The sequence below is a fragment of the Oncorhynchus mykiss genome, chromosome 9 (genome assembly GCF_013265735.2).
Source record: "Oncorhynchus mykiss isolate Arlee chromosome 9, USDA_OmykA_1.1, whole genome shotgun sequence".
NCBI classification, from domain to species: Eukaryota; Metazoa; Chordata; class Actinopteri; order Salmoniformes; family Salmonidae; genus Oncorhynchus; species Oncorhynchus mykiss.
In genome coordinates, this window is record NC_048573.1 from 3,832,160 (window position 1) to 3,858,948 (window position 26,789).

General features: G+C 46.1%; 2 protein-coding genes across 6 annotated transcripts in view; both read right to left on the minus strand.

Annotated features, from left to right (window-relative positions):
- LOC110532885 (SH3 domain-containing protein 19) overlaps nucleotides 1-7,721 on the minus strand; it is a 52,949-nt gene extending 45,228 nt beyond the window's left edge. For 2 of the 3 annotated variants that reach the window (XM_036987096.1, XM_036987095.1), the window contains exon 1: nucleotides 7,260-7,718. In XM_036987096.1, coding sequence (XP_036842991.1) covers nucleotides 7,260-7,368 — 109 coding nt within the window. In that variant the 5' untranslated portion in view covers nucleotides 7,369-7,718. Of the gene's footprint in view, nucleotides 1-7,259 lie in introns of all 3 variants that reach the window. The other variant, XR_005053096.1, reaches the window with a different exon arrangement.
- Nucleotides 7,722-19,692: 11,971 nt separating this feature from the next.
- LOC110498423 (F-box/WD repeat-containing protein 7-like) overlaps nucleotides 19,693-26,789 on the minus strand; it is a 49,698-nt gene continuing 42,601 nt past the window's right edge. For all 3 annotated transcript variants that reach the window (XM_036987098.1, XM_036987097.1, XM_036987099.1), the window contains 3 exons: nucleotides 26,560-26,770; nucleotides 23,851-24,022; nucleotides 19,693-20,246 (listed from right to left, as the gene is read on the minus strand). In XM_036987098.1, the coding sequence (XP_036842993.1) occupies nucleotides 20,144-20,246; nucleotides 23,851-24,022; nucleotides 26,560-26,770 (486 nt within the window). In that variant the 3' untranslated portion in view covers nucleotides 19,693-20,143. The remainder of the gene's footprint in view (nucleotides 20,247-23,850; nucleotides 24,023-26,559; nucleotides 26,771-26,789) is intronic.

Consider the following 26,789-nt stretch of genomic DNA (forward strand, 5'->3'; position numbering starts at 1 on the left):
ATACCACGGCTAAGGACTGTATACATACGGGCACTCCGCGTTGCGTCGTGACCAAGAGCAGCCCTTAGCTGTGGTATATATCACAACGCCTCGGGCCTTATTGCTTAAACATAATGCTGCTATGAAGGGTGTTATAGAGCTGAACCTCTACTCCGTACAGGTTATAATGCATTATAGGGGATAGCAAGGCTAAACGACTCCGTACTGCTGCCTGCTAACTACAGCTCTAGGTACAGCGAGAGCAGGTGGGGTTTATCAATGTACAGGTTATAATGCATTATAGGGGATAGCAAGGCTAAACAACTCCGTACTGCTGCCTGTTAACTACAGCTCTAGGTGCAGCGAGAGCAGGTGGGGTTTATCAATGTACAGGTTATAATGCATTATAGGGGATAGCAAGGCTAAACGACTCCTTACTGCTGCCTGTTAACTGTGATTGTATCTCAAAAAGCAACCCATAAATGGCTCTATATTGGGAATAGACTAAAACAATACCAGCCTCTCAGACAGTATCTATAGTTAGAGACTAAAACAATACCAGCCTCTCAGACAGTATCTATAGTTAGAGACTAAAACAATACCAGCCTCTCAGACAGTATCTATAGTTAGACTAAAACAATACCAGCCTCTCAGACAGTATCTATAGTCAGAGACTAAAACAATACCAGCCTCTCAGACAGTATCTATAGTCAGAGACTAAAACAATACCAGCCTCTCAGACAGTATCTATAGTTAGAGACTAAAACAATACCAGCCTCTCAGACAGTATCTATAGTTAGAGACTAAAACAATACCAGCCTCTCAGACAGTATCTATAGTTAGAGACTAAAACAATACCAGCCTCTCAGACAGTATCTATAGTTAGACTAAAACAATACCAGCCTCTCAGACAGTATCTATAGTTAGAGACTAAAACAATACCAGCCTCTCAGACAGTATCTATAGTTAGAGACTAAAACAATACCAGCCTCTCAGACAGTATCTATAGTTAGAGACTAAAACAATACCAGCCTCTCAGACAGTATCTATAGTTAGAGACTAAAACAATACCAGCCTCTCAGACAGTATCTATAGTTAGAGACTAAAACAATACCAGCCTCTCAGACAGTATCTATAGTTAGAGACTAAAACAATACCAGCCTCTCAGACAGTATCTATAGTCAGAGACTAAAACAATACCAGCCTCTCAGACAGTATCTATAGTCAGAGACTAAAACAATACCAGCCTCTCAGACAGTATCTATAGTCAGAGACTAAAACAATACCAGCCTCTCAGACAGTATCTATAGTTAGAGACTAAAACAATACCAGCCTCTCAGACAGTATCTATAGTTAGACTAAAACAATACCAGCCTCTCAGACAGTATCTATAGTTAGAGACTAAAACAATACCAGCCTCTAAGACAGTATCTATAGTTAGACTAAAACAATACCAGCCTCTCAGACAGTAGACAGTATCTATAGTTAGTAGTAGCTGTTTTAACATCCATTATAAATTATAATAGTTCCTCACAGTATTAAAAACACTCTCCTGGTGTCGATAATCGCCTCGATGTGAACGTGAGCTTGATCTGACGATCCCATATGTGACTCGTTTCAGGAAACTAGGCGTATGTCGCTGGTCACTACTTCACAGGAGAGGCTTTGAATGTAAACGTTTATTATTTTATATCGAAAATGAATTATTATTTTTTGTTGCAGAAATGCCTTCCGGAACAAGCAAACTGTCATATGCCCTTCGTAAAACCTGAATGCATCTGTAATTACGGATAAAATGGTTAAATTACGAGCCTTGTTGGTTAAGCCAAGGAAAAAGACAGGAACCTTTCCGCTAGCCATGATTGGCTGAGATAATGAGTGGGCTGGACATGCCGAGAGATGAGTTCCGATTGGTCTGCCATATAGAATGTTTCTGTCTGTAATATGAGCTGCTCAGTATGTGAAAGGTAATCCATTCTAACACAGATTTTTTTTATAAAGATATCACGTAGTAGAACTGCATCAGTGTTGCTCTCCACTTCCTGGAGGACCGAGGTTTGAAATCAGTGGAATTAGAGCATGATAGCTAAAGAGACGGAGTAAATTCTGGAATTTGAAACATGCAGAGGGAGTCGAAAAGAGAACACACAAGAAGGCTGCAGGTCGCCAGTTGAACAGTGTTTTCTCCGACACGTTGGTGCGTCTGGCTTCCCGGGTTAAGCGGGGAGGGTGTTTAAGGAGTGCGGTTTGGCGGGTCGTGTTTCGGGGGACTCGACCTTCGCCTCTCCCGAGCCCGTTGGGGAGTTGCAGCGATGAGACAAGATCATAATCACAAAATTGCGGAGAAAAAGGGGGTTAAAAATCACACACACAAAAAAAAAAGATGAATGTTGCTTTTAGTTGCCTGATTTGCTAGAAAGACAAATACTGAATTAAATTTTTAAAACAGGTGAATTTATTGGTGTTAAAATACACTAGTTATGCTGTACTGGACCACCAGGCTGCTGATGTCATGTGTTTATACTTTCTCATAACAACAACGACAAGTTTGTTGTCGGACGACAATAGAATGTTTGTGATGTCACTGCTGCAACTGTCAACAGACGTAGTTTAAACCAGCTTTTAGTCTTGAAATCTTTGGTTGTTTACTACACTACTCACTCTGTTTAGTACATGGCCTCACATGTGAATCCTTAAAAGAGGTGGGTGGGGCTAAAGCTTCAGAGGGTGTGAACAATGCTGAATGGGTGGGGCTAAAGCTTCAGAGGGTGTGAACAATGCTGAATGGGTGGGGCTAAAGCTTCAGAGGGTGTGAACAATGCTGAATGGGTGGGGCTAAAGCTTCAGAGGGTGTGAACAGTGCTGAATGGGTGGGGCTAAAGCTTAAGAGGGTGTGAACAATGCTGAATGGGTGGGGCTAAAGCTTCAGAGGGTGTGAACAGTGCTGAATGGGTGGGGCTAACGCTTAAGAGGGTGTGAACAATGCTGAATGGGTGGGGCTAAAGCTTCAGAGGGTGTGAACAATGCTGAATGGGTGTAGACAAAGAAGAGCTCTCCAGTAGGTGTACCAAAACATTCACGGGCCATTTTCTCAAAAAGTGGGGTTACAAGTTTAGCAATTTTACAAGCAGAACTACTTTCCCCATTGTTCCTCAACTGCAGTGTATGATATACCATTTTACTAGCTCTGAGTCTCTACTTTTATTTTATTTGACTATTTTATACTTTTACTGTAAAATACCATTTCTAATTTTGCTACGTAAGACCGAATCGAGCCGGTCGGTCACATGAATCCAGTGGAAACCATTTTCCCCTTGCGCAAAAACAGCTGTCTTTTCTGTCCCCAGGGGTCACTGTTGGACGAAACGGAGGGCCTGGGATAGGCTGTTGGGGGAAACTCAGAGGCCTGGGATAGGCTGTTGGGGGAAACGGAGGGCCTGGGATAGGCTGTTGGGGGAAACAGAGGGCCTGGGATAGGCTGTTGGGGGAAACAGAGGGCCTGGGATAGGCTGTTGGGGGAAACAGAGGGCCTGGGATAGGCTGTTGGGGGAAACGGAGGGCCTGGGATAGGCTGTTGGGGGAAACAGAGGGCCTGGGATAGGCTGTTGGGGGAAACGGAGGGCCTGGGATAGGCTGTTGTGGGAAACAGAGGGCCTGGGATAGGCTGTTGGGGGAAACAGAGGGCCTGGGATAGGCTGTTGTGGGAAACAGAGGGCCTGGGATAGGCTGTTGGGGGAAACAGAGGGCCTGGGATAGGCTGTTGGGGGAAACAGAGGGCCTGGGATAGGCTGTTGGGGGAAACAGAGGGCCTGGGATAGGCTGTTGTTCGCTTGCGATGAATGGAGCGATGAATGGGGGTTGGAAAGTCATCTCTCACGAATTCGGAAGTGGTGAAAACTCTTTGGTGTTAAAACCCATAAAAACTACTGTGCTAGCGCATGCGCACAGGAAGTCCCGTGATCAAATGTGACTACGGACGTCACAAATGCCCGGCCAACTGATTCGTCCTGACGCCGGCCCTGGCTCACGAAACAGTAATTCAACAAGATCAAATACATATTCCCAGGAAACGGATGGAGATCCAATCAAATGATTTGGCATGCAGGTGAGGTTTGGACGTTTCACCGTTAGAACGTGAATAATTATCATTCACGATTGACAGCGATGATAGCATATTTAGAAATGAGGTATGCCTAACTTGTAGTGCCGAGCGATTAACCCGAAATGTTGGTTATTTTTCGTTTTTTTAAATAAATAATTGACAGAGGTAGGTTCAATTATTTGAATTCCATTTCGTTACGGTTTTTTTCATTTTCTTCCTGTGAGCTCAACGTGCACATTGCAGTTTCCCTAGAGATAAATCAGATCCAGACGGAACTGTACGATGTAGTAGGGAGTTGTAGTTTCCCTAGAGATAAATCAGATCCAGACGGAACTGTACGATGTAGTAGGGAGTTGTAGTTTCTCTAGAGATAAATCAGATCCAGACGGAACTGTACGGTGTAGTAGGGAGTTGTAGTTTCTCTAGAGATAAATCAGATCCAGACGGAACTGTACGATGTAGTAGGGAGTTGTAGTTTCCCTAGAGATAAATCAGATCCAGACGGAACTGTACGATGTAGTAGGGAGTTGTAGTTTCCCTAGAGATAAATCAGATCCAGACGGAACTGTACGATGTAGTAGGGAGTTGTAGTTTCCCTAGAGATAAATCAGATCCAGACGGAACTGTACGATGTAGTAGGGAGTTGTAGTTTCCCTAGAGATAAATCAGATCCAGACGGAACTGTACGATGTAGTAGGGAGTTGTAGTTTCCCTAGAGATAAATCAGATCCAGACGGAACTGTACGATGTAGTAGGGAGTTGTAGTTTCCCTAGAGATAAATCAGATCCAGACGGAACTGTACGATGTAGTAGGGAGTTGTAGTTTCCCTAGAGATAAATCAGATCCAGACGGAACTGTACGATGTAGTAGGGAGTTGTAGTTTCTCTAGAGATAAATCAGATCCAGACGGAACTGTACGATGTAGTAGGGAGTTGTAGTTTCTCTAGAGATAAATCAGATCCAGACGGAACTGTACGATGTAGTAGGGAGTTGTAGTTTCTCTAGAGATAAATCAGATCCAGACGGAACTGTACGATGTAGTAGGGAGTTGTAGTTTCTCTAGAGATAAATCAGATCCAGACGGAACTGTACGATGTAGTAGGGAGTTGTAGTTTCTCTAGAGATAAATCAGATCCAGACGGAACTGTACGATGTAGTAGGGAGTTGTAGTTTCTCTAGAGATAAATCAGATCCAGACGGAACTGTACGATGTAGTAGGGAGTTGTAGTTTCTCTAGAGATAAATCAGATCCAGACGGAACTGTACGATGTAGTAGGGAGTTGTAGTTTCTCTAGAGATAAATCAGATCCAGACGGAACTGTACGATGTAGTAGGGAGTTGTAGTTTCTCTAGAGATAAATCAGATCCAGACGGAACTGTACGGTGTAGTAGGGAGTTGTAGTTTCTCTAGAGATAAATCAGATCCAGACGGAACTGTACGATGTAGTAGGGAGTTGTAGTTTACAACAAGCTAATACTCTACATATTTTAGTGCGGAAAACACAGTAATTAACTACAATGACCATGAAGGGGATATGGAGAGCAGCTGATGCTTCTCAAGGTATCTCTACCTGAAAACACAAGTGATTTGATAGTTTGGTATTCAGCAGTCATAAAGCCTTATTTACTTCGAAGAACGACTAAAATCGTGATTTTTTTGTTGTTGTTGTCAGACAGCAGCTCTATAGGGCTGAGATGATAACTTGGAATGAGATAATAAAGTCATCAAATAAAATGAATGTAATATTCAGAACTGAAAATGTGTATTATAGTAATGTCAATGGCTAATAAGTGATTGGCAGAAATAGTCGGTCAATATCATCATTTGACGTTTATTCATTGTTTTATTCTGTATTACAGCATTCAACATAATCAAAACCTGTGATTGTTTTTTGTTTGTAATCAAATCAAATGTATTTATATAGCCCTTCGTACATCAGCTGATATCTCAAAGTGCTGTACAGAAACCCAGCCTAAAAACCCCAAACAGCAAGCAATGCAGGTGTAGAAGCACGGTGGCTAGGAAAAACTCCCTAGAAAGGCCAGAACCTAGGAAGAAACCTAGAGAGGAACCAGGCTCTGAGGGGTGGCTAGGAAAAACTCCATAGAAAGGCCAGAACCTAGGAAGAAACCTAGAGAGGAACCAGGCTATGCAGGTGTAGAAGCACAACGAACTCTTACACGTTTATGAATAATGCACTAATTCTAAACCCCTGAAGGAGTTAATTCCATTCATAATCGAACCGACCTCAAAAAAAGCCACTAATCGCTCAGCACTACTAACTTGGTGATTCAGGGTGTTAAAAATATACACATTTTATTGTGGAAAATAGGCAGACGTTGCAATTGGTTGATGAATTTTATGCATATTCATTAATGATATAGAACTATAGTACATAGAATGATATGGTCAATAGCTACATCATTAGGCAAGATTGCCTTCTGGTCTTGTGCACCAGAGGCATGGAATAGTCTACAATCCCTGCTTCATCTAGATATGTTAGTGCCTCTGAATGGAATAGTCTACAATCCCTGCTTCATCTAGATATGTTAGTGATACTGAATGGAATAGTCTACAATCCCTGCTTCATCTAGATATGTTAGTGCCTCTGAATGGAATAGTCTACAATCCCTGCTTCATCTAGATATGTTAGTGCTACTGAATGGAATAGTCTACAATCCCTACTTCATCTAGATATGTTAGTGCCACTGAATGCAATTTAAAAATATTGATGTAGACTCTGTTACAGAGGAGTGTAATTGTATTTGATTGTTTAGGCTGGATCATGTTGTATTGTATTGTTGTACGTTTTAATTCTGTAACGTATTGATTGTTGCTGCCTTCTTGGTCAGGTCTCCCTTGAAAAAAGACACTCTGGGTCTCAATGGGCTTTTCCTGGTTAAATAAAAGTTAAATAAAAATTACCCAAAAAATATATGTTGGTACAAACGGTGCGGGAAATGACGTCATTTTAATTGTTATTTTTCACTACCTCTCACACGTATTTGTTTTATTTTTTATATATATATATATATATATATATATAAAACATAACACTACACTGATTGTATCATTTTCTTATGATGCAAGACATCCATCACACTGACAATGTACTTTAAAACGAAAAACATAGCACATAAACTATTCTGTGGGATTGTTGTTTGGTGAGATGTTACCTCCAGATGAGTTGGTCGGTCGTGGAGGCTGTCTTCTTCCGACAGGTTCCCTCGGTTCCCCTCTCAAACTCTCCTGCTGTTCGTCCTCCACTCTCCTCGCCTCGGCCATCGCAGAGAGAGAGAGAGAGAGACACTATTCTAGTGTGGGAACGAAGACAACAAGCGCTACAAGTCCAAAACAATGGATAACAACATGTCCCTATCGCATAGGAACCGACCGGCAGCCAGTGTCGTGCGACTTTTACCTACACAAACTCGTATATAACTTTCCCCAAAACAAGTTGACTACCGTGAATATCCTTCGCCAACGTTGGGATTGTGTAAAATGATCACAAAGAGATTTGTTGACAATAATAACAGTAGAGACTTTCGAATAATAGGTAGTTTGTCTGACCAGTCTTGCTCCACGCACGTCATTACGTCAGACCAGGAAGAGATCTTGGTCCGGACGTAAGACCAGGAACAGGTTTTGGGATGTGGACGGTCGTTACTAGTTATCACAGCCACAAAAAAAATCATACGGTTGTCTCCATTTTTTGTTGTTGATTTCCCTAATTTGAAAAATACTTAAAGATAAATTGCGCTAAACCTGCGGTTTAGAGGCGTAACCAGGCCTCAGCTTCTTCAGATACTCTCTCTTAGATACTCTCCAGTAGGAAACCTGTGTTTTCTCATTTCTCCTTGCTCCCTCAAAACAATATTTATACATGGGATTTATACATTCTTTATTTCAAAGGGATGTTCTATCTATCTATTCCTTATGCCACAATTTACTGGGATACATTTGTCAATAATATCTGTTTGAAGAAGAGGTTTGGTTATTACCAACACAAACACCTGCTTGTTAACAAGGTCAAAGGTCTCTTTTCAGAATGATTCATAAGCATCACTTCCCTGTGAATCATTACCTGAAGAAACTCAACAAATATATTCACATGAACTGTACTTTTGGTGTTGAGCATCCATGTAAAGAAATGAAAAGATATTTTGTGGTTTTCTATAAGGAGTTCGACCATTCTACATTCTTCCTTGTTTTCTATAAGGAGTTCGACCATTCTACATTCTTCCTTGTTTTCTATAAGGAGTTCGACCATTCTACTACATTCTTCCTTGTTTTCTATAAGGAGTTCGACCATTCTACATTCTTCCTTGTTTTCTATAAGGAGTTCGACCATTCTACATTCTTCCTTGTTTTCTATAAGGACCAGTATATTAAGACCATTCTACATTCTTCCTTGTTTTCTGTAAGGACCAGTATATTAAGACCATTCTACATTCTTCCAATCAGAAAAGCGTTGGACTAGTAACCGGAAGGTTGCAAGTTCATATCCCTGAGCTGACAAGGTCAAGGTCCTTCTGCCCCTGAACAGGCAGTTAACCCCACTGTTCCTAGGCCGTCATTGAAAATAAGAATTTGTATTTAACTGACTTGCCTAGTTTAAAAAAAAAGGTTAAAATTTAATTTTAAAACCCGAAACAATTTTGACTTTGCGGCCTTACGTTGTGGGAATATGTTAAAATAAATCACTTGGTTTCTTTCTATGATGTTGCTCAACATTTTCCTGAGAAACGCTCCACACGCGTTGACTGGAAACTAGGAAAACAAAGTCGAGTGCTTGACAGTTTTGTTTTCATAGTTTTGAAACATGTGCACTGAATCCAGGCCGAAACACTTTGGGGAAGAAAAAAAAAGTTGTCCGTGTTCAACTCCTGTGACTGCAGTTATGCAGTGATAGTTATAGTTAAGAGTAAATGATTATGTCTGGCTTTGGTCACTGACATGTTTAGACTGGTGTAGAAGATAAGGGTTATTATCCCGATGTGAAGGCGACTTGTCTCGTCTGTGGCCGTCCAGTCGGTCTACGGGTCCTGGGTTGGTCCATTATTATAAATCCAACGACAGAAAAAAAACAACTAACGGGACATTTCAACACGGTAACACTCAGATTCAGAACACTTTAATGTCCTCAAGTTTTTTAAATAACACAGCAACAACAGAAGAAAAAAAAAGCTAACAAATATTTACAGAATATTTACAAACAAGTTGGCAAGGATCGTGCAAAGTCTTAAAATGTCTGAATAAGGCTTGTATTTGTATAAGTAAGGAGGTTATAACCACTATGTAACCTGTGTTATGTCATGTCTAATAAAGAGGTTAAAGTTCATAGACACGTTATGGAGTTGTCCTGTCGTGTATCATCTCAAATCAACATCGATATGGATCATGTGGTTAATCCACAATTCAAGTCGCGCATAATTGGTCAGCTGTTATGTTTAGGTATATCTGTCCACAAGAGGCTTGTGTACAACATGAAGTTTGTAGGGAATAGCGCTAATGCTTTTTATAGCCTACTGAGAGAATGTAATAAATCGGAACAGCTTTGTGTACAAGATTAAGATTACATCAGTAACGTGACAAGGCGGAAGCGGAGCTTCAGCTACGTAACAAAAACTAAACTAAATGTTGCAGAAATATCCGTCGTTTTTTGTTGTTGTTGTTTTGTTGCTTGGGCAAATTGGGATACAGAAACCTTATATCCGTATCTCGTAGCCATCATGTCTTGTAGTTAAAGCATTTTCAACACTAGATGTCACTATATCGTTGCACCAGGTCACGGAGTCTGAGCGCATTTATGATGGACTGCTCATGACACGAGTACATTCTGCAGGTATAACTATATAATTTCTGCTAAATCTCCTCATCTGCTGCTTGTTCATCACAAACAGTAAAAAGGGACAAATGTAGCTGTGTCCTTCCTGTCGAATTGTTTCGCTAAAAAAACTAATTCTGTAGATATTTTAGGTTGATTTAGACATGACATATATTGCAACTCAATGGATGCTAGTCGTCAACCTGAAGTAAACACTTCTAAGTTAAGATATAAAGCCTAACGGCTCTTATAACATCTGGGATTCGTGATGAAACAGTCCTTTTAAACGTTTTTTCCCCCAAAAAAACTTCCCAATTAAATGTGGACTGCAACGTAGGCCAACCTGTCAGAATGATATCATGAATGATATCGTGCTTCTACACCTGCATTGCTTGCTGTTTGGGGTTTTTAGGCCGGGTTTCTGTACAACACTTTGAGATTTAAATCCCTTCTTACATCAGCTGATAAAATACATTTGATTTGATGATTTGTATCAATAAGCTGCACATTTGTTTTGCAAACTCTGCCATCACATGTGTAGTACAGAAACCTGACAGACAATGCTAGCCTAATTACTGACTAAAAACTCGGCTGGGAACCACTTTCAATTATGCTTTGTGTAACGGATGTGAAACGGCTAGCTTAGTTAGCGGTGCGCGCTAAATAGCGTTTCAATCGGTGACGTCACTCGCTCTGAGCCCTTGAAGTAGTAGTTCCCCTTTGCTCTGCAAGGGCCGCGGCTTTTGTGGAGCGATGGGTAACGATGCTTCGTGGGTGACTGTTGTTGATGTGTGCAGAAGGTCCCTTGGTTCGCGCCCGGGTATGGGCGAGGGGACGGTCTAAACTTATACTGTTACATTTGCAACACCCCGACACCAATGTAGTGGGTATCCTGAATGGGACTCAAACCCCGGTTAAAAGCTTTGGGCCAGTCACTGAAAGGTCGCTGGTTCAGATCCCCCAGCAGACTAGTTGAAAAAAACATCTGAGCAAGGCACTTAAACCCTAATTTCTCCTCCAAGTCGCTCTGGATAAGAGCATCTGTTAAATATGTAAAATGTAATCTACCAAATGGTAGCATAGGGTGTTTGCCATTCACACGGTTTCACTTCCTTGTCCTGCTACACTAGTGTCAGAAGTGGGATGTGCTAGGGGGCCTCGAGTACTGTGGGAGGCAGTGTAGCTATATTTATTTTATCTAGGCAATTTATTTAACTAGGCAAGTCAGTTAAGAACAAATTCTTATTTTCAACGACGGCCTTGGAACAGTGGGGTTGTTCCGGGGCAGAACGACAGATTTGTACCTTGTCAGCTCGGGGATATGAACTTGCAACCTTTCGGTTACTAGTCCAACACTCTAAACACTACGCTCTATCCACTAGGCTACGCTACCCTAGTTATTGTATTGAACCTTTATTTGCGTTTATATGAGTGCCAGGTGAAGTGAGAAACTAATATATTTCTCATGAGAGGAAAAAAAAAAGTGTCCCACTACATTTTAAAGCCGTTTAGCAAAAGTAGAGGTCTGACGTTGTTTAAGGACAGTAGCAGTCACTGAATAATACATGGTTTGATACTAAAAGTAGAGGTCTGACGTTGTTTAAGGACAGTAGCAGTCACTGAATAATACATGGTTTGATACTAAAAGTAGACAAGACCTTAATTAATTTAAATAAACATCACTTGAGTAGTGAAGGAGTAGACTGGTTTTGATTTACATAGCCATCACCCTGTCTGGGAGCCATCACCCTGTCTGGGAGCCATCACCCTGTCTGGGAGCCATCACCCTGTCTGGGAGCCATCACCCTGTCTGGGAGCCATCACCCTGTCTGGGAGCCATCACCCTGTCTGGGAGCCATCACCCTGTCTGGGAGCCATCACCCTGTCTGGGAGCCATCACCCTGTTTGGGAGCCATCACCCTGTCTGGGAGCCATCACCCTGTCTGGGAGCCATCACCCTGTCTGGGAGCCATCACCCTGTCTGGGAGCCATCACCCTGTCTGGGAGAAAAACAAATGATGAGTGAATTAAGACGTAAAGTGTCCTGCTGAAATGTATGTTATGAGGTTTAAAGATGTTGTTATAAAGTATACAGGTAACGAGTGGAGGACAGAGGAGCCTCTTAAAGAAGAAGTTACAGGTCTGTGAGAGCCAGAAATCTTGCTTGTTTGTAGGTGACCAAATACTTATTTTCCACCATAATTTGCAAATAAATTCATTAAAAATCCTACAATGTGATTTTCTGGATTTTTTTTCTAATTTTGTCTGTCATAGTTGAAGTATACCTGTGATGAAAATTACAGGCCTCTCTCATATTTTTAAGTGGAAGAACTTGCACAATTGGTGGCTGACTAAATACTTTTTTGCCCCGCTGTATGTATATAGTATAATTGATTGAGATACTTTTTCATCTAACATCCTGTCATCCCTGCTTCAGAGAGAGGGGGGGAGAGAGGGAGGGGGAGAGAGAGAGAGAGGGGGAGAGGGAGGGGGAAAGAGGGGGGGAGAGAGAGAGGGAGGGGGAGAGAGAGAGAGAGGGGGAGAGGGAGGGGGAAAGAGGGGGGGAGAGAAAGAGGGAGGGGGAGAGAGAGAGGGAGGGGGAGAGAGAGAGGGAGGGGGAGAGAGAGGTAGGGGGAGAGAGAGAGGGAGGGGAAGAGAGAGAGGGAGGGGAGAGAGAGAGAGGGAGGGGAGAGAGAGGGAGGGGGAGAGAGAGGGGGAAAGAGAGAGGGAGGGAGAGAGAGAGAGAGAGGGGGAGAGGGAGGGGGAAAGAGGGGGGGAGAGAGAGAGGGAGGGGGAGAGAGAGAGGGAGGGGGAGAGAGAGGGAGGGGGAGAGAGAGGGAGGGGGAGAGAGAGAGGGAGGGGGGGAGAGAGGTAGGGGAGAGGGAGGGGGAGAGAGAGGTAGGGGGAGAGAGAGAGGGAGGGGAGAGAGAGAGAGGGAGGGGAGAGAGAGGGAGGGGGAGAGAGAGGGGGAAAGAGAGAGGGAGGGAGAGAGAGAGAGGGAGGGGAGAGAGGGAGGGGGAGAGAGGGGGGAGAGAGAGAGAGGGAGGGGGAGAGAGAGGGAGGGGGAGAGAGAGAGAGAGGGAGGGGGGGAGAGAGAACGAGGCCAACAACGAACTTCCAGTAATTAATAATCTAATCAAGCTTGCTACTAATACCCTGATACACAACACACACGCTGAACATATTGTGGGTTATGTGGTGTGCGTGTGTGTGTGTGTGTGTGTGTGTGTGGGGGGTTCTACATTTCCATCAGACACTTTCCGTCCGCTTTGTGAAAAGGTTCACCTCCACGTTGACTCTTTGTTCAGGGGTTTCCAGACGCCCATGAAGCATTTCTTATTTAAACTAAGTGCTTTCCCATCATCAAGGCCATCTCTACACACGACAGTATCGAGCCTTGAAGGAAGACAGTAGTAATGGTCCTCGGTAAGACTTCTCTGTTGCCCTGGCAACTGTTACTATATAGACTGGCTGTAGCGAATGAAGCTCTGAGTTTAATTAGGATTATCTGAAGTCCAGTCCACTCAGAGTCTCACACACACACACCACACCACACCACACCACACCACACCACACCACACACACAGTGTAATAGGAAATGCAGCTCTGTCTCTCCCCTGGACCAGAGTGAGCACAGCCTGTCCTCTCTGGGCAGCCAGGTGTGTCTGTGACGACTGGTCTCTATAGCCAGACTGTCCTCTCTGGGAAGCCAGGTGTGTCTGTGACGACCGGTCTCTATAGCCAGACTGTCCTCTCTGGGCAGCCAGGTGTGTCTGTGACGACTGGTCTCTATAGCCAGACTGTCCTCTCTGGGCAGCCAGGTTTGTCTGTGACGACTGGTCTCTATAGCCAGACTGTCCTCTCTGGGAAGCCAGGTGTGTCTGTGACGACCGGTCTCTATAGCCAGACTGTCCTCTCTGGGCAGCCAGGTTTGTCTGTGACGACCGGTCTCTATAGGCAGACTGTCCTCTCTGGGCAGCCAGGTGTGTCTGTGACGACCGGTCTCTATAGCCAGACTGTCCTCTCTGGGCAGCCAGGTTTGTCTGTGACGACCGGTCTCTATAGCCAGACTGTCCTCTCTGGGAAGCCAGGTGTGTCTGTGACGACCGGTCTCTATAGCCAGACTGTCCTCTCTGGGCAGCCAGGTTTGTCTGTGACGACCGGTCTCTATAGGCAGACTGTCCTCTCTGGGCAGCCAGGTGTGTCTGTGACGACCGGACTCTATAGCCAGACTGTCCTCTCTGGGCAGCCAGGTTTGTCTGTGACGACCGGTCTCTATAGCCAGACTGTCCTCTCTGGGCAGCCAGGTTTGTCTGTGACGACCGGTCTCTATAGCCAGCCTGTCCTCTCTGGGCAGCCAGGTTTGTCTGTGACGACCGGTCTCTATAGCCAGCCTGTCCTCTCTGGGCAGCCAGGTGTGTCTGTGACGACCGGTCTCTATAGCCAGACTGTCCTCTCTGGGCAGCCAGGTGTGTCTGTGACGACCGGTCTCTATAGCCAGACTGTCCTCTCTGGGCAGCCAGGTGTGTCTGTGACGACCGGTCTCTACAGGCAGACTAGTCAGTGTTTTCCCTCAGATTTCTATCAGTCACAGGGTTCAGACAGTCTGCCACCAAGTGCTGTCTGTTTAGAGCCAAATAACATTGAGGTTTACTTAGATGTTTTTTCCGTGTCTTACCAATATTTTTCTTTGTGTTTTGATTTGTTTGGGCCAGATGTTTTTGATTTGTTTGGGCCAGATGTTCTGAGTGCTGTCCTGAGGCTTTGTGGGTGTGACGTGTGAGCAGAGAGTCAAGAAGCAAGTTCAGGGAGGGAATTATTTATTAAAATAACCAGCATGAACAAATCACGAAACCACGAACAACGCACAGACATGCAACAGAAACAATGGACGCCTGGGGAAGGAACCAAAGTCACATATATAGGGGAGGTAATCAAGGAGGTGATGGAGTCCAGGTGAGTGTCATAACGACCGTTACGACGGTGACAGGTGTGCGCCATAACGAGCAGCCGGGTGACCTAGAGACCGGAGGGGGAGCACACGTGACAATGGGGTTGGTTTGGGTTGGTGAACTGAGCCTCAGAACCAGCTGGCTGAGGGGACTCTTCTCTTGTTATTGTAGAGCTGTGCGATGGAATGTTTTAGGGTCACATGCTTTTAGATGGTTGTAAAATTTGATGGCTCCTCTTTTTCTATTCGAATAAGGGAGGGGCTATTGGTCCAAATCTGCTCTACATTATTACTACATCAGACCCTCCTTAGTGGGAGACAGCAGACCCTCCTTAGTGGGAGACAGCAGACCCTCCTTAGTGGGAGACAACAGCACCAGGTCATCCGTCTACAGCAGACCCTCCTTAGTGGGAGACAACAGCACCAGGTCATCTGTCTACAGCAGACCCTCCTTAGTGGGAGACAACAGCACCAGGTCATCCGTCTACAGCAGACCCTCCTTAGTGGGAGACAACAGCACCAGGTCATCTGTCTACAGCAGACCCTCCTTAGTGGGAGACAACAGCACCAGGTCATCTGTCTACAGCAGACCCTCCTTAGTGGGAGACAGCAGACCCTCCTTAGTGGGAGACAGCAGACACTTGATTTCAGTGTTGTGTAGGGTGAGACCAGGTGCCTTGATTCCAGCAATGTTTTTGCCAATTCATTAATGTAGATGTTAAACAGTGTTGGACTTATTGGGCAGCCCTGTTTCACTCCCCGTCCCTGAGAGAAGGAGTCTGTTGTCATTTTTAACTAGACATTTGTTGTTAGCGAACATTGACTAATAACATCATTTGTTTAACCTCCAATACCCCTTTCTATTAGTTTATAATAAATACCTTTGTGCCAAATTTAATCAAATTCTTTCTTGAAGTCGACAAAACTTTGTGCCCTCCCCCTCCGGTCCTTGTGCCCTCCCCCTCCGGTCCTTGTGCCCTCCCCCTCCGGTCCTTGTGCCCTCCCCCTCCGGTTCTTGTGCCCTCCCCCTCCCTCCCTCTCCGGTCCTTGTGCCCTCCCCCTCCGGTCCTTGTGCCCCACCCTCCCTCTCCGGTCCTTGTGCCCCACCCTCCCTCTCCGGTCCTTGTGCCCCCCTCGTCTTTAAGAGAAGGAAAGGAGTCGAGGAGCCTACATGTATGTCGTCGCTGAGTCTGACTTTCTCGTCCTCTCCTTTGTCTCCAATAAAACAGTGGTTAGGAACACCGGTAGCAGCGGGAAACCGCTTAGAAAAACATCTTACTGTCAATAGAGAGAGGGAGGAAGAGAGAGAGGAGTGAAGACAACGACAGGAAGAGAGAGAGAGGAGTGAAGACAACGACAGGAAGAGAGAGAGAGAGAGAGAGAGGAGTGAAGACAACGACAGGAAGAGAGAGAGAGAGGAGTGAAGACAACGACAGGAAGAGAGAGAGAGGAGTGAAGACAACGACAGGAAGAGAGAGAGGAGTGAAGACAACGACAGGAAGAGAGAGAGAGGAGTGAAGACAACGACAGGAAGAGAGAGAGAGGAGTGAAGACAACGACAGGAAGAGAGAGAGAGGAGTGAAGACAACGACAGGAAGAGAGAGGAGTGAAGACAACGACAGGAAGAGAGAGGAGTGAAGACAACGACAGGAAGAGAGAGGAAGGAAGACAACGACAGGAAGAGAGAGGAAGGAAGACAACGACAGGAAGAGAGGAGTGAAGACAACGACAGGAAGAGAGGGAGGAAGAGAGAGGAGTGAAGACAACGATAGGAAGAGAGGGAGGAAGAGAGGAGAAGCCCCAATTCTACTAAGAGGTCATTACAGCAATACACATCACTCTGAGGTCATGTGATAGCGTTGGTACTGTGTGTGAGAGAGAGAGTGAGGTATACAGGAGAGAGGTAAATACAAGGACGAGCGAGAGAGAGATGAAGAGAAAACACGAGAGAGAGATGAAGAGAAAACACGTGTGTGAGAGAGAACAGGAAAAGCAACAAGAAGAGTTAGACACTATTAAAAAGCTACTGATGTTTTGTGAAAATCTGCTCAAGGTGAAACGAGCAACACAAACCAGTTAGAGAAAAAGTACATTTCTCCCGTTGTACAGATCTAGGATCAGCTTCCCACACCCTTCCGCCAATCCTAATGATTAGTGGGGAAAACGAACTGACCCCAGAACAGTGTATTGGGCAACACCAATAAAACAATCCATCACAACATATTTTAGAAAAGTTAACATATCTTTATTCAACAACCTCTAACGTTTCCTCTTTTCATATAAAAACAACGTTATGTACACGTCTTCATATGTACATTCATATTTTACATTATATCACAAACGCTACGGTTACCGAACGGAACACAGAGTTTCTCCCTCATTGACCGACCCAGGAAAACCTCCTGGGCCCCAGTGGTATACTTCACCTCGAGTCCCAACTGGTTCCCTGTGTAGTGCACTACTTTAGACCCTATTCTCCATATAGTGCACTACTATAGACCAGAGCCCTATTCCCTATATAGTACACTACTTTAGACCAGAGCCCTATTCCCTATATAGTGCACTACTTTAGACCAGAGCCCTATTCCCTATATAGTACACTACTATAGACCAGAGCCCTATTCCCTATATAGTGGTACTACTATAGACCAGAGCCCTATTCCCTATATAGTGCACTACTATAGACCAGAGCCCTATTCCCTATATAGTGCACTACTATAGACCAGAGCCCTATTCCCTATATAGTGGTACTACTATAGACCAGAGCCGGCAGCGTAGCCTAGTGGTTAGAGCGTTGGACTAGTAACCGGAAGGTTGCGAGTTCAAACCCCCGAGCTGACAAGGTACAAATCTGTCGTTCTGCCCCTGAACAGGCAGTTAACCCACTGTTCCCAGGCCGTCATTGAAAATAAGAATTTGTTCTTAACTGACTTGCCTGGTTAAATAAAGGTAAAATAAAAAAAATAAATAAAGAGCCCTATTCCCTATATAGTGCACTACTATAGACCAGAGCCCTATTCCCTATATAGTGGTACTACTATAGACCAGAGCCCTATTCCCTATATAGTGCACTACTATAGACCAGAGCCCTATTCCCTTTATAGTGGTACTACTATAGACCAGAGCCCTATTCCCTATATAGTACACTACTTTAGACCAGAGCCCTATTCCCTATATAGTGCACTACTATAGACCAGAGCCCTATTCCCTATATAGTGCACTACTATAGACCAGAGCCCTATTCCCTATATAGTGCACTACTATAGACCAGAGCCCTATTCCATATATAGTGCACTACTACAGACCAGAGCCCTATTCCCTATATAGTACACTACTACAGACCAGAGCCCTATTCCCTATATAGTACACTACTTTAGACCAGAGCCCTATTCCCTATATAGTGCACTACTATAGACCAGAACCCTATTCCCTATATAGTGCACTACTATAGACCAGAGCCCTATTCCCTATATAGTGCACTACGATAGACCAGAGCCCTATTCCCTATGTAGTGCACTACTTTAGACCAGGACCTATAGGGAGGATCCAGTTAGCTGGTCTAAAGTAGTGCACTACATAGGGAATGGGGAACCAGTTGGAACTCAAGTTGAAGTCTAAGTACAGTATATCACTGGGGCCCAGGAGGTTTTCCTGGGTAGGTCAATGAGGAAAAACTCCGGACCTCCATTCTGTATATGGATCCAGCATATATTAGACTGGCTGGAGAGGGTGAGTCTGGCACCCTATATAGTACACTACTATAGACCCTATTCCCTATATAGTGCACTACTATAGACCCTATTCCCTATATAGTGCACTACTATAGACCCTATTCCCTATATAGTGCACTACTATAGACCCTATTCCCTATATAGTGCACTACTATAGACCCTATTCCCTATATAGTGCACTACTATAGACCCTATTCCCTATATAGTGCACTACTATAGACCCTATATAGTGCACTACTATAGACCCTATATAGTGCACTACTATAGACCCTATTCCCTATATAGTACACTACTATAGACCCTATTCCCTATATAGTGCACTACTATAGACCCTATTCCCTATATAGTGCACTACTATAGACCCTATTCCCTATATAGTGCACTACTATAGACCCTATTCCCTATATAGTGCACTACTATAGACCCTATTCCCTATATAGTACACTACTATAGACTATGTAGGGAATAGGGTCTATAGTAGTGTACTATGTAGGGAATAGGGTCTATAGTAGTGTACTACATAGGGAATAGGGTCTATAGTAGTGCACTACATAGGGAATAGGGTCTATAGTAGTGCACTACATAGGGAATAGGGTTTCAGACATATCCATAGAGTCCAGTGTCTCTCCAGTTCAATAGATCTGGTCCCAGACCTGTAGTTACTGCAGTCCATCATGCCAGTCAGAGGGGTTGGCTGAAGACCAAACAGATCTGGGAACAGTGTCTCTCTAGACCTTTAATCTGCCTCATATACAGTCTATACATCCAGCAGTAGTCTGGGAGGAGTTACAGTAGTTACTTTGTTTGGTCTTTGGGTGGTCGGTCAGCCAGCCAGCCGGCCAGTCAGTCGGCCAGTCAGTCGGCCAGTCAGTCAATCGGCCGGCCAGTCGGTCAGTCGGCCAGCCGGTCAGTCAGCCAGTCAGTCGGCCAGTCAGTCAGCCAGTCAGTCGGCCAGTCAGTCGGCCAGTCAGTCGGCCAGTCAGTCGGCCAGTCAGTCGGCCAGTCAGTCGGCCAGTCAGTCGGCCAGTCAGTCGGCCAGTCAGTCAGTCAGTCGGCCAGTCAGTCAGTCAGTCGGCCAGTCAGTCAGTCAGTCGGCCAGTCAGTCAGTCAGTCGGCCAGCCAGCCAGTCAGCCAGCCAGTCAGCCAGTCAGTCGGCCAGCCAGTCAGCCAGTCGGTCAGCCAGCCGGTCAGCCGGTCAGCCAGCCAGCCGGTCAGTCGTTTGGCCAGTGAGTCCTCTCGTGGTTTCTTCCAGTCACAGAAAGTTGATCTTGTGTCTCTTCACCAGTCAGTACCAGTGTTTTAGTTCAGACAGAAAATACGGGGGTTTGGTTGCCCACGGTTGTGATGAGGAAAGAGGACATTTTGGAGTTGCACTCAGTCCTTCCATACTTCACCTCCTCCTCACCACCTCCTCCTCCTCACACCTCCTCCTCGTCACCACAAGCTTTCCGTTCCCATATGACGATATTGGGTCCTTCTTTGATTGCCTCACATCCTTATCCAATGACATCGCATCCTTTCCCGATGACATAATGTCCATTTTAAATGACATCACTTCTGGGTGTCAGTGAGGTCAAAGTCCAGCACCAAGAGTTTAGTCTCCTCTGTTCCGTTCCTGCTGCCAACAGCTGCTACCAGTCTGGTGTTAGATGCCCTGGAGAGAGAGGAGAGAGAGGAGGGTTATACCAGTCTGGTGTTAGATGCCCTGGAGAGAGGAGAGAGGAGGGTTATACCAGTCTGGTGTTAGATGCCCTGGAGAGGAGAGTTATACCAGTCTGGTGTTAGATGCCCTGGAAAGATGAGAGAGAGGAGGGTTATACCAGTCTGGTGTTAGATGTCCTGGAGAGAGGAGTGTTATCAGTCTGGTGTTAGATGCTCTGGAGAGAGGAGAGAGAGGAGAGGGTTACCAGTCTGGTGTTAGATGCCCTGGAGAGAGGAGAGAGAGGAGAGAGGAGGGTTATACCAGTCTGGTGTTAGATGCCCTGGAGAGAGGAGAGAGAGGAGAGAGGAGGGTTACCAGTCTGGTGTTAGATGCCCTGGAGAGAGGAGAGAGAGGAGAGAGGAGGGTTACCAGTCTGGTGTTAGATGCCCTGGAGAGAGGAGAGAGAGGAGAGAGGAGGGTTATACCAGTCTGGTGTTAGATGCCCTGGAGAGAGGAGAGAGAGGAGAGAGGAGGGTTACCAGTCTGGTGTTAGATGCCCTGGAGAGAGGAGGAGGGTTACCAGTCTGGTGTTAGATGCCCTGGAGAGAGGAGAGAGAGGAGGGTTACCAGTCTGGTGTTAGATGCCCTGGAGAGAGGAGAGAGAGGAGGGTTACCAGTCTGGTGTTAGATGCCCTGGAGAGAGGAGAGAGGAGGGTTACCAGTCTGGTGTTAGATGCCCTGGAGAGAGGAGAGAGAGGAGAGAGGAGGGTTATACCAGTCTGGTGTTAGATGCCCTGGAGAGAGGAGAGAGAGGAGGGTTACCAGTCTGGTGGTAGATGCTCTGGAGAGAGGAGAGAGAAGAGGAGGAGGGTTATACCAGTCTGGTGTTAGATGCCCTGGAGAGAGGAGAGAGAGGAGAGTTATCAGTCTGGTGTTAGATGCCCTGGAGAGAGGAGAGAGAGGAGAGTTATCAGTCTGGTGTTAGATGCCCTTGAGAGGAGGGTTAGTGTCACCATCCTGGTTTTAAGATGCTGTGGAGAAAGCAACTAATTAATTAATCTATTTGACAAATGTAAATGTGAAAAAGCTGTGAGTTAGTGGTCCCTGCACCAAAAATAAACCCAGAAATAATCCTGCAGCATCTCCTCAATAATCTCTTCAATAATCTAGCCCTACAGGCAGCAGCATCTCTTCAATAATCTAGCCCTACAGGCAGCAGCATCTCTTCAATTATATAGCCCTACAGGCAGCAGCATCTCTTCAATAATCTAGCCCTACAGGCAGCAGCATCTCTTCAATAATCTATCCCTACAGACAGCAGCATCTCTTCAATAATCTATCCCTACAGGCAGCAGCATCTCTTCAATAATCTAGCCCTACAGGTAGCAGCATCTCTTCAATAATCTAGCCCTACAGGCAGCAGCATCTCTTCAATAATCTAGGCCTACAGGTAGCAGCATCTCTTCAATAATCTAGCCCTACAGGCAGCAGCATCTCTTCAATAATCTAGCCCTACAGGTAGCAGCATCTCTTCAATAATCTATCCCTACAGGCAGCAGCATCTCTTCAATAATCTAGCCCTACAGGCAGCAGCATCTCTTCAATAATCTAGCCCTACAGGTAGCAGCATCTCTTCAATAATCTAGCCCTACAGGCAGCAGCATCTCTTCAATAATCTAGCCCTACAGGTAGCAGCATCTCTTCAATAATCTAGCCCTACAGGTAGCAGCATCTCCTCAATAATCTCTTCAATAATCTAGCCCTACAGGCAGCAGCATCTCTTCAATAATCTAGCCCTACAGGTAGCAGCATCTCTTCAATAATCTAGCCCTACAGGTAGCAGCATCTCTTCAATAATCTAGCCCTACAGACAGCAGCATCTCCTCAATAATCTAGCCCTACAGGCAGCAGCATCTCCTCAATAATCTATCCCTACAGGCAGCAGCATCTCTTCAATAATCTAGCCCTACAGGCAGCAGCATCTCCTCAATAATCTATCCCTACAGGTAGCAGCATCTCTTCAATAATCTAGCCCTACAGGTAGCAGCATCTCTTCAATAATCTAGCCCTACAGGTAGCAGCATCTCTTCAATAATCTAGCCCTACAGGTAGCAGCATCTCTTCAATAATCTAGCCCTACAGGTAGCAGCATCTCTTCAATAATCTAGCCCTACAGGTAGCAGCATCTCTTCAATAATCTAGCCCTACAGGTAGCAGCATCTCTTCAATAATCTAGCCCTACAGACAGCAGCATCTCCTCAATAATCTAGCCCTACAGACAGCAGCATCTCCTCAATAATCTAGCCCTACAGGCAGCAGCATCTCCTCAATAATCTAGCCCTACAGGCAGCAGCATCTCCTCAATAATCTAGCCCTACAGGCAGCAGCATCTCCTCAATAATCTATCCCTACAGGCAGCAGCATCTCTTCAATAATCTAGCCCTACAGGCAGCAGCATCTCCTCAATAATCTATCCCTACAGGTAGCAGCATCTCCTCAATAATCTAGCCCTACAGGTAGCAGCATCTCTTCAATAATCTAGCCCTACAGGTAGCAGCATCTCTTCAATAATCTAGCCCTACAGGTAGCAGCATCTCTTCAATAATCTAGCCCTACAGGTAGCAGCATCTCTTCAATAATCTAGCCCTACAGGTAGCAGCATCTCTTCAATAATCTAGCCCTACAGGCAGCAGCATCTCTTCAATAATCTAGCCCTACAGGTAGCAGCATCTCTTCAATAATCTAGCCCTACAGGTAGCAGCATCTCTTCAATAATCTAGCCCTACAGGCAGCAACATCTCTTCAATAATCTAGCCCTACAGACAGCAGCATCTCCTCAATAATCTATCCCTACAGGCAGCAGCATCTCTTCAATAATCTAGCCCTACAGACAGCAGCATCTCCTCAATAATCTATCCCTACAGGCAGCAGCATCTCCTCAATAATCTAGCCCTACAGACAGCAGCATCTCCTCAATAATCTATCCCTACAGGCAGCAGCATCTCCTCAATAATCTAGCCCTACAGACAGCAGCATCTCCTCAATAATCTATCCCTACAGGCAGCAGCATCTCTTCAATAATCTAGCCCTACAGACAGCAGCATCTCCTCAATAATCTATCCCTACAGGCAGCAGCATCTCCTCAATAATCTAGCCCTACAGGCAGCAGCATCTCTTCAATAATCTATCCCTACAGACAGCAGCATCTCTTCAATAATCTATCCCTACAGGCAGCAGCATCTCTTCAATAATCTATCCCTACAGGCAGCAGCATCTCTTCAATAATCTAGCCCTACAGGCAGCAGCATCTCTTCAATAATCTAGCCCTACAGGCAGCAGCATCTCTTCAATAATCTAGCCCTACAGGCAGCAGCATCTCTTCAATAATCTATCCCTACAGACAGCAGCATCTCTTCAATAATCTATCCCTACAGGCAGCAGCATCTCTTCAATAATCTATCCCTACAGACAGCAGCATCTCTTCAATAATCTATCCCTACAGGCAGCAGCATCTCTTCAATAATCTAGCCCTACAGACAGCAGCATCTCTTAACTCCTCCGCTCTACAGAGCCACCAGGTCTCTGATCCACTCCCCTGTGGGTCTCATTTTATTACCTGATCCTCCACACCACTCCCCCTGATCCTCCACTCTGCAGAGCCACCAGGTCTCTGATCCACTCCCCCGTCGCCAGGCTCCACAGCTTCACTGTCCCGTCATCTGATGAGGAGACCACCAGGGAGCGAGAGAACTGGAGACAGGTCACTGCTGACTGGTGCTTATGGGGACCTGGAGAGGAGGGGAGGGGGGCAGGGAGAGAGAGGAGGGGGGCAGGGAGAGAGAGGAGGGGGGCAGGGAGAGAGAGGAGGGGGGCAGGGAGAGAGAGGAGGGGGGGAAGGGAGAGAGGAGGGGGGAAGGGAGAGAGAGGAGGGGGGACAGGGAGAGAGGAGGGGGGACAGGGAGAGGGGGGGAGAGAGGGGGGGGGGGGGAGAGGAGGGGGGAGAGGAGGGGGACAGGGAGAGAGGGGGGGAGCGAGACAGGGAGAGGGGGGGGGACAGGGAGAGGGAGGGGAGACAGCGAGTGAGGCAGGGAGCGAGACAGGGAGGGGGGGGACAGGGAGAGAGGGGGGGGAGCGAGACAGGGAGAGGGGGGGACAGGGAGAGAGGGGGGGAGCGAGACATAGAGAGGGGGGGACAGGAAGAGAGGGGGGAGCGAGACAGGGAGGGGGGGACAGGGAGAGAGGGGGGGAGCGAGACAGGGAGAGAGGGGGGGGGCAGGGAGAGAGGGGGGAGCGAGACAGGGAGAGGGGGGGGAGCGAGACAGGGAGAGGGGGGGAGCGAGACAGGGAGAGGGGGGGACAGGGAGAGAGGGGGGGACAGGGAGAGAGGGGGGACAGGGAGAGAGGGGGGACAGGGAGAGAGGGGGGGACAGGGAGAGAGGGGGGGACAGGGAGAGGGGGGGGAGCGAGACATGGAGAGGGGGGGGGACAGGGAGAGAGGGGGGGAGCGAGACAGGGAGAGGGGGGGACAGGGAGAGAGGGGGGGAGCGAGACATGGAGAGGGGGGGGACAGGGAGAGAGGGGGGGGGGCAGGGAGAGAGGGGGGGAGCGAGACAGGGAGAGGGGGGGACAGGGAGAGAGGTAGTTAGATATAGGAGAACTGTAGACAGGTTAGTGCTGATTGGTTCTTCTGTGCACCTGGAGGTACGATACATACAGTTCATTCAGGAAGTATTCACACCCCTTGAATTTCTCCACATTGATGTTTTACAGCCTGAATTAAACATGGATTCAATGGAGATGTGTCACTGGTGTCTATACACACACACACACACAACATGTCAAAGGTGAATAATGTTTTTAGATTTTTTTTTAAACAAATTAATTAAAAATGTACATCTGAAATGTCTTGAGTCAATCAGTACTCAACCCCTTGTGTTATGACAAACCTAAAATAAGTTCAGGAGTAAACATGTGCTTAACAAGTCACATAATAAGTTGCATGGACTCACTCTGTGTTTAATAATAGTGTTTAACATGATGTTATTAATGACATCCTCGTCTCTGTACCCCCACACATACAATTATCTGTAAGGTCCCTCAGTAGAGCAGGGAATTTCAAACACAGATTCAACCACAAAGACCAGGGAGGTTTTCCACAGCCTCGTGAAGAAGGGCACCTATTGGTAGGCAGACATTGAATATCCCTTTGAGCATGGTGAAGTTATTAATTACACTTTGGATGGTGTATTAATACACCCAGTCATTACAGAGATACAGGCGTCCTTCCTAACTCAGTTGCCGAAGAGGAAGGAAACCGCTCAGGGATTTCACCATGAGGCCAATAGTGACTTTAAAACACTGTTAAAAAGTAATGTTCAAAGCTAAAAAATCGTTTTAAGATGGTCAAATCAATGATTATTTATTTATTATTTATTATTGATTTATTTTGAATTTTAAAACCACCTAAAAAAGGTACATAAAAAAATATTTGTTTGAAACATTGAATTTGTCATTACTGCTATTAGCCAAGAGAAACACATTACATAACAGATTCACTACATGGAACAAAACCCAGCTAAACCCAGCTAAACCCAAGCTAAACCCAAGCTAAACCCAAGCTAAACCCAAGCTAAACCCAAGCTAAACCCAGCTAAACCCAAGCTAAACCCAAGCTAAACCCAAGCTAAACCCCAGCTAAACCCAAGCTAAACCCAAGCTAAACCCAGCTAAACCCAGCTAAACCCAAGCTAAACCCAAGCTAAACCCAGCTAAACCCAGCTAAACCCAGCTAAACCCAAAGGAAGTTTGTTTTGAAGTGTCTACTATATCTGAGAAACAAAGATCAGGAAACATTTTGATAGTAATTTTTTAAACTGGTACCAGGGACCTTCAGACTGGTCTTGTGAGGCTTCACCTAGATACAAACAGAGAACGCCTCCTGCCCCCTTCCCAGAGAACACCTCCTGCCCCCTCCCAGAGAACACCCCTTCCCAGAGAACGCCCCCTGCCCCTTCCCAGAAAACGCCCCCTGCCCCTTCCCAGAAAACGCCCCCTGCCCCCTCCCAGAAAACGCCCCCTGCCCCCTCCCAGAGAACGCCCCTTCCCAGAGAACGCCCCCTGCCCCCTCCCAGAGAACGCCCCCTGCCCCCTCCCAGAGAACGCCCCCTGCCCCCTCCCAGAGAACGCCCCCTGCCCCCTCCCAGAGAACGCCCCCCGCCTACCCCCCTACTGACATTAAAGTGTAAACACACACACACACACACACACCCCCCCCTGTAGACATGGACTAGAGAGGACTGACAGTAAAGTGTAAACACACACACACCTTGCAGTGTGTGGAGACACTGTCCAGTCCGTATATCCCAGACCCTGACAGTAGAGTCAGCGTTGCCAGAGACCAGGATGTTGTTCTTTAGTTCCATACCACTGGTCAGTGATTGGTGGCCGGTCAGCGTGTGGACACACCCTCCCGTCACTACGTCCCATACTCTGATGGAGGTGTCCAGAGATCCACTGACCACGTAGGCACCGTCAAACTGGGGGAAGGGGGGGGGG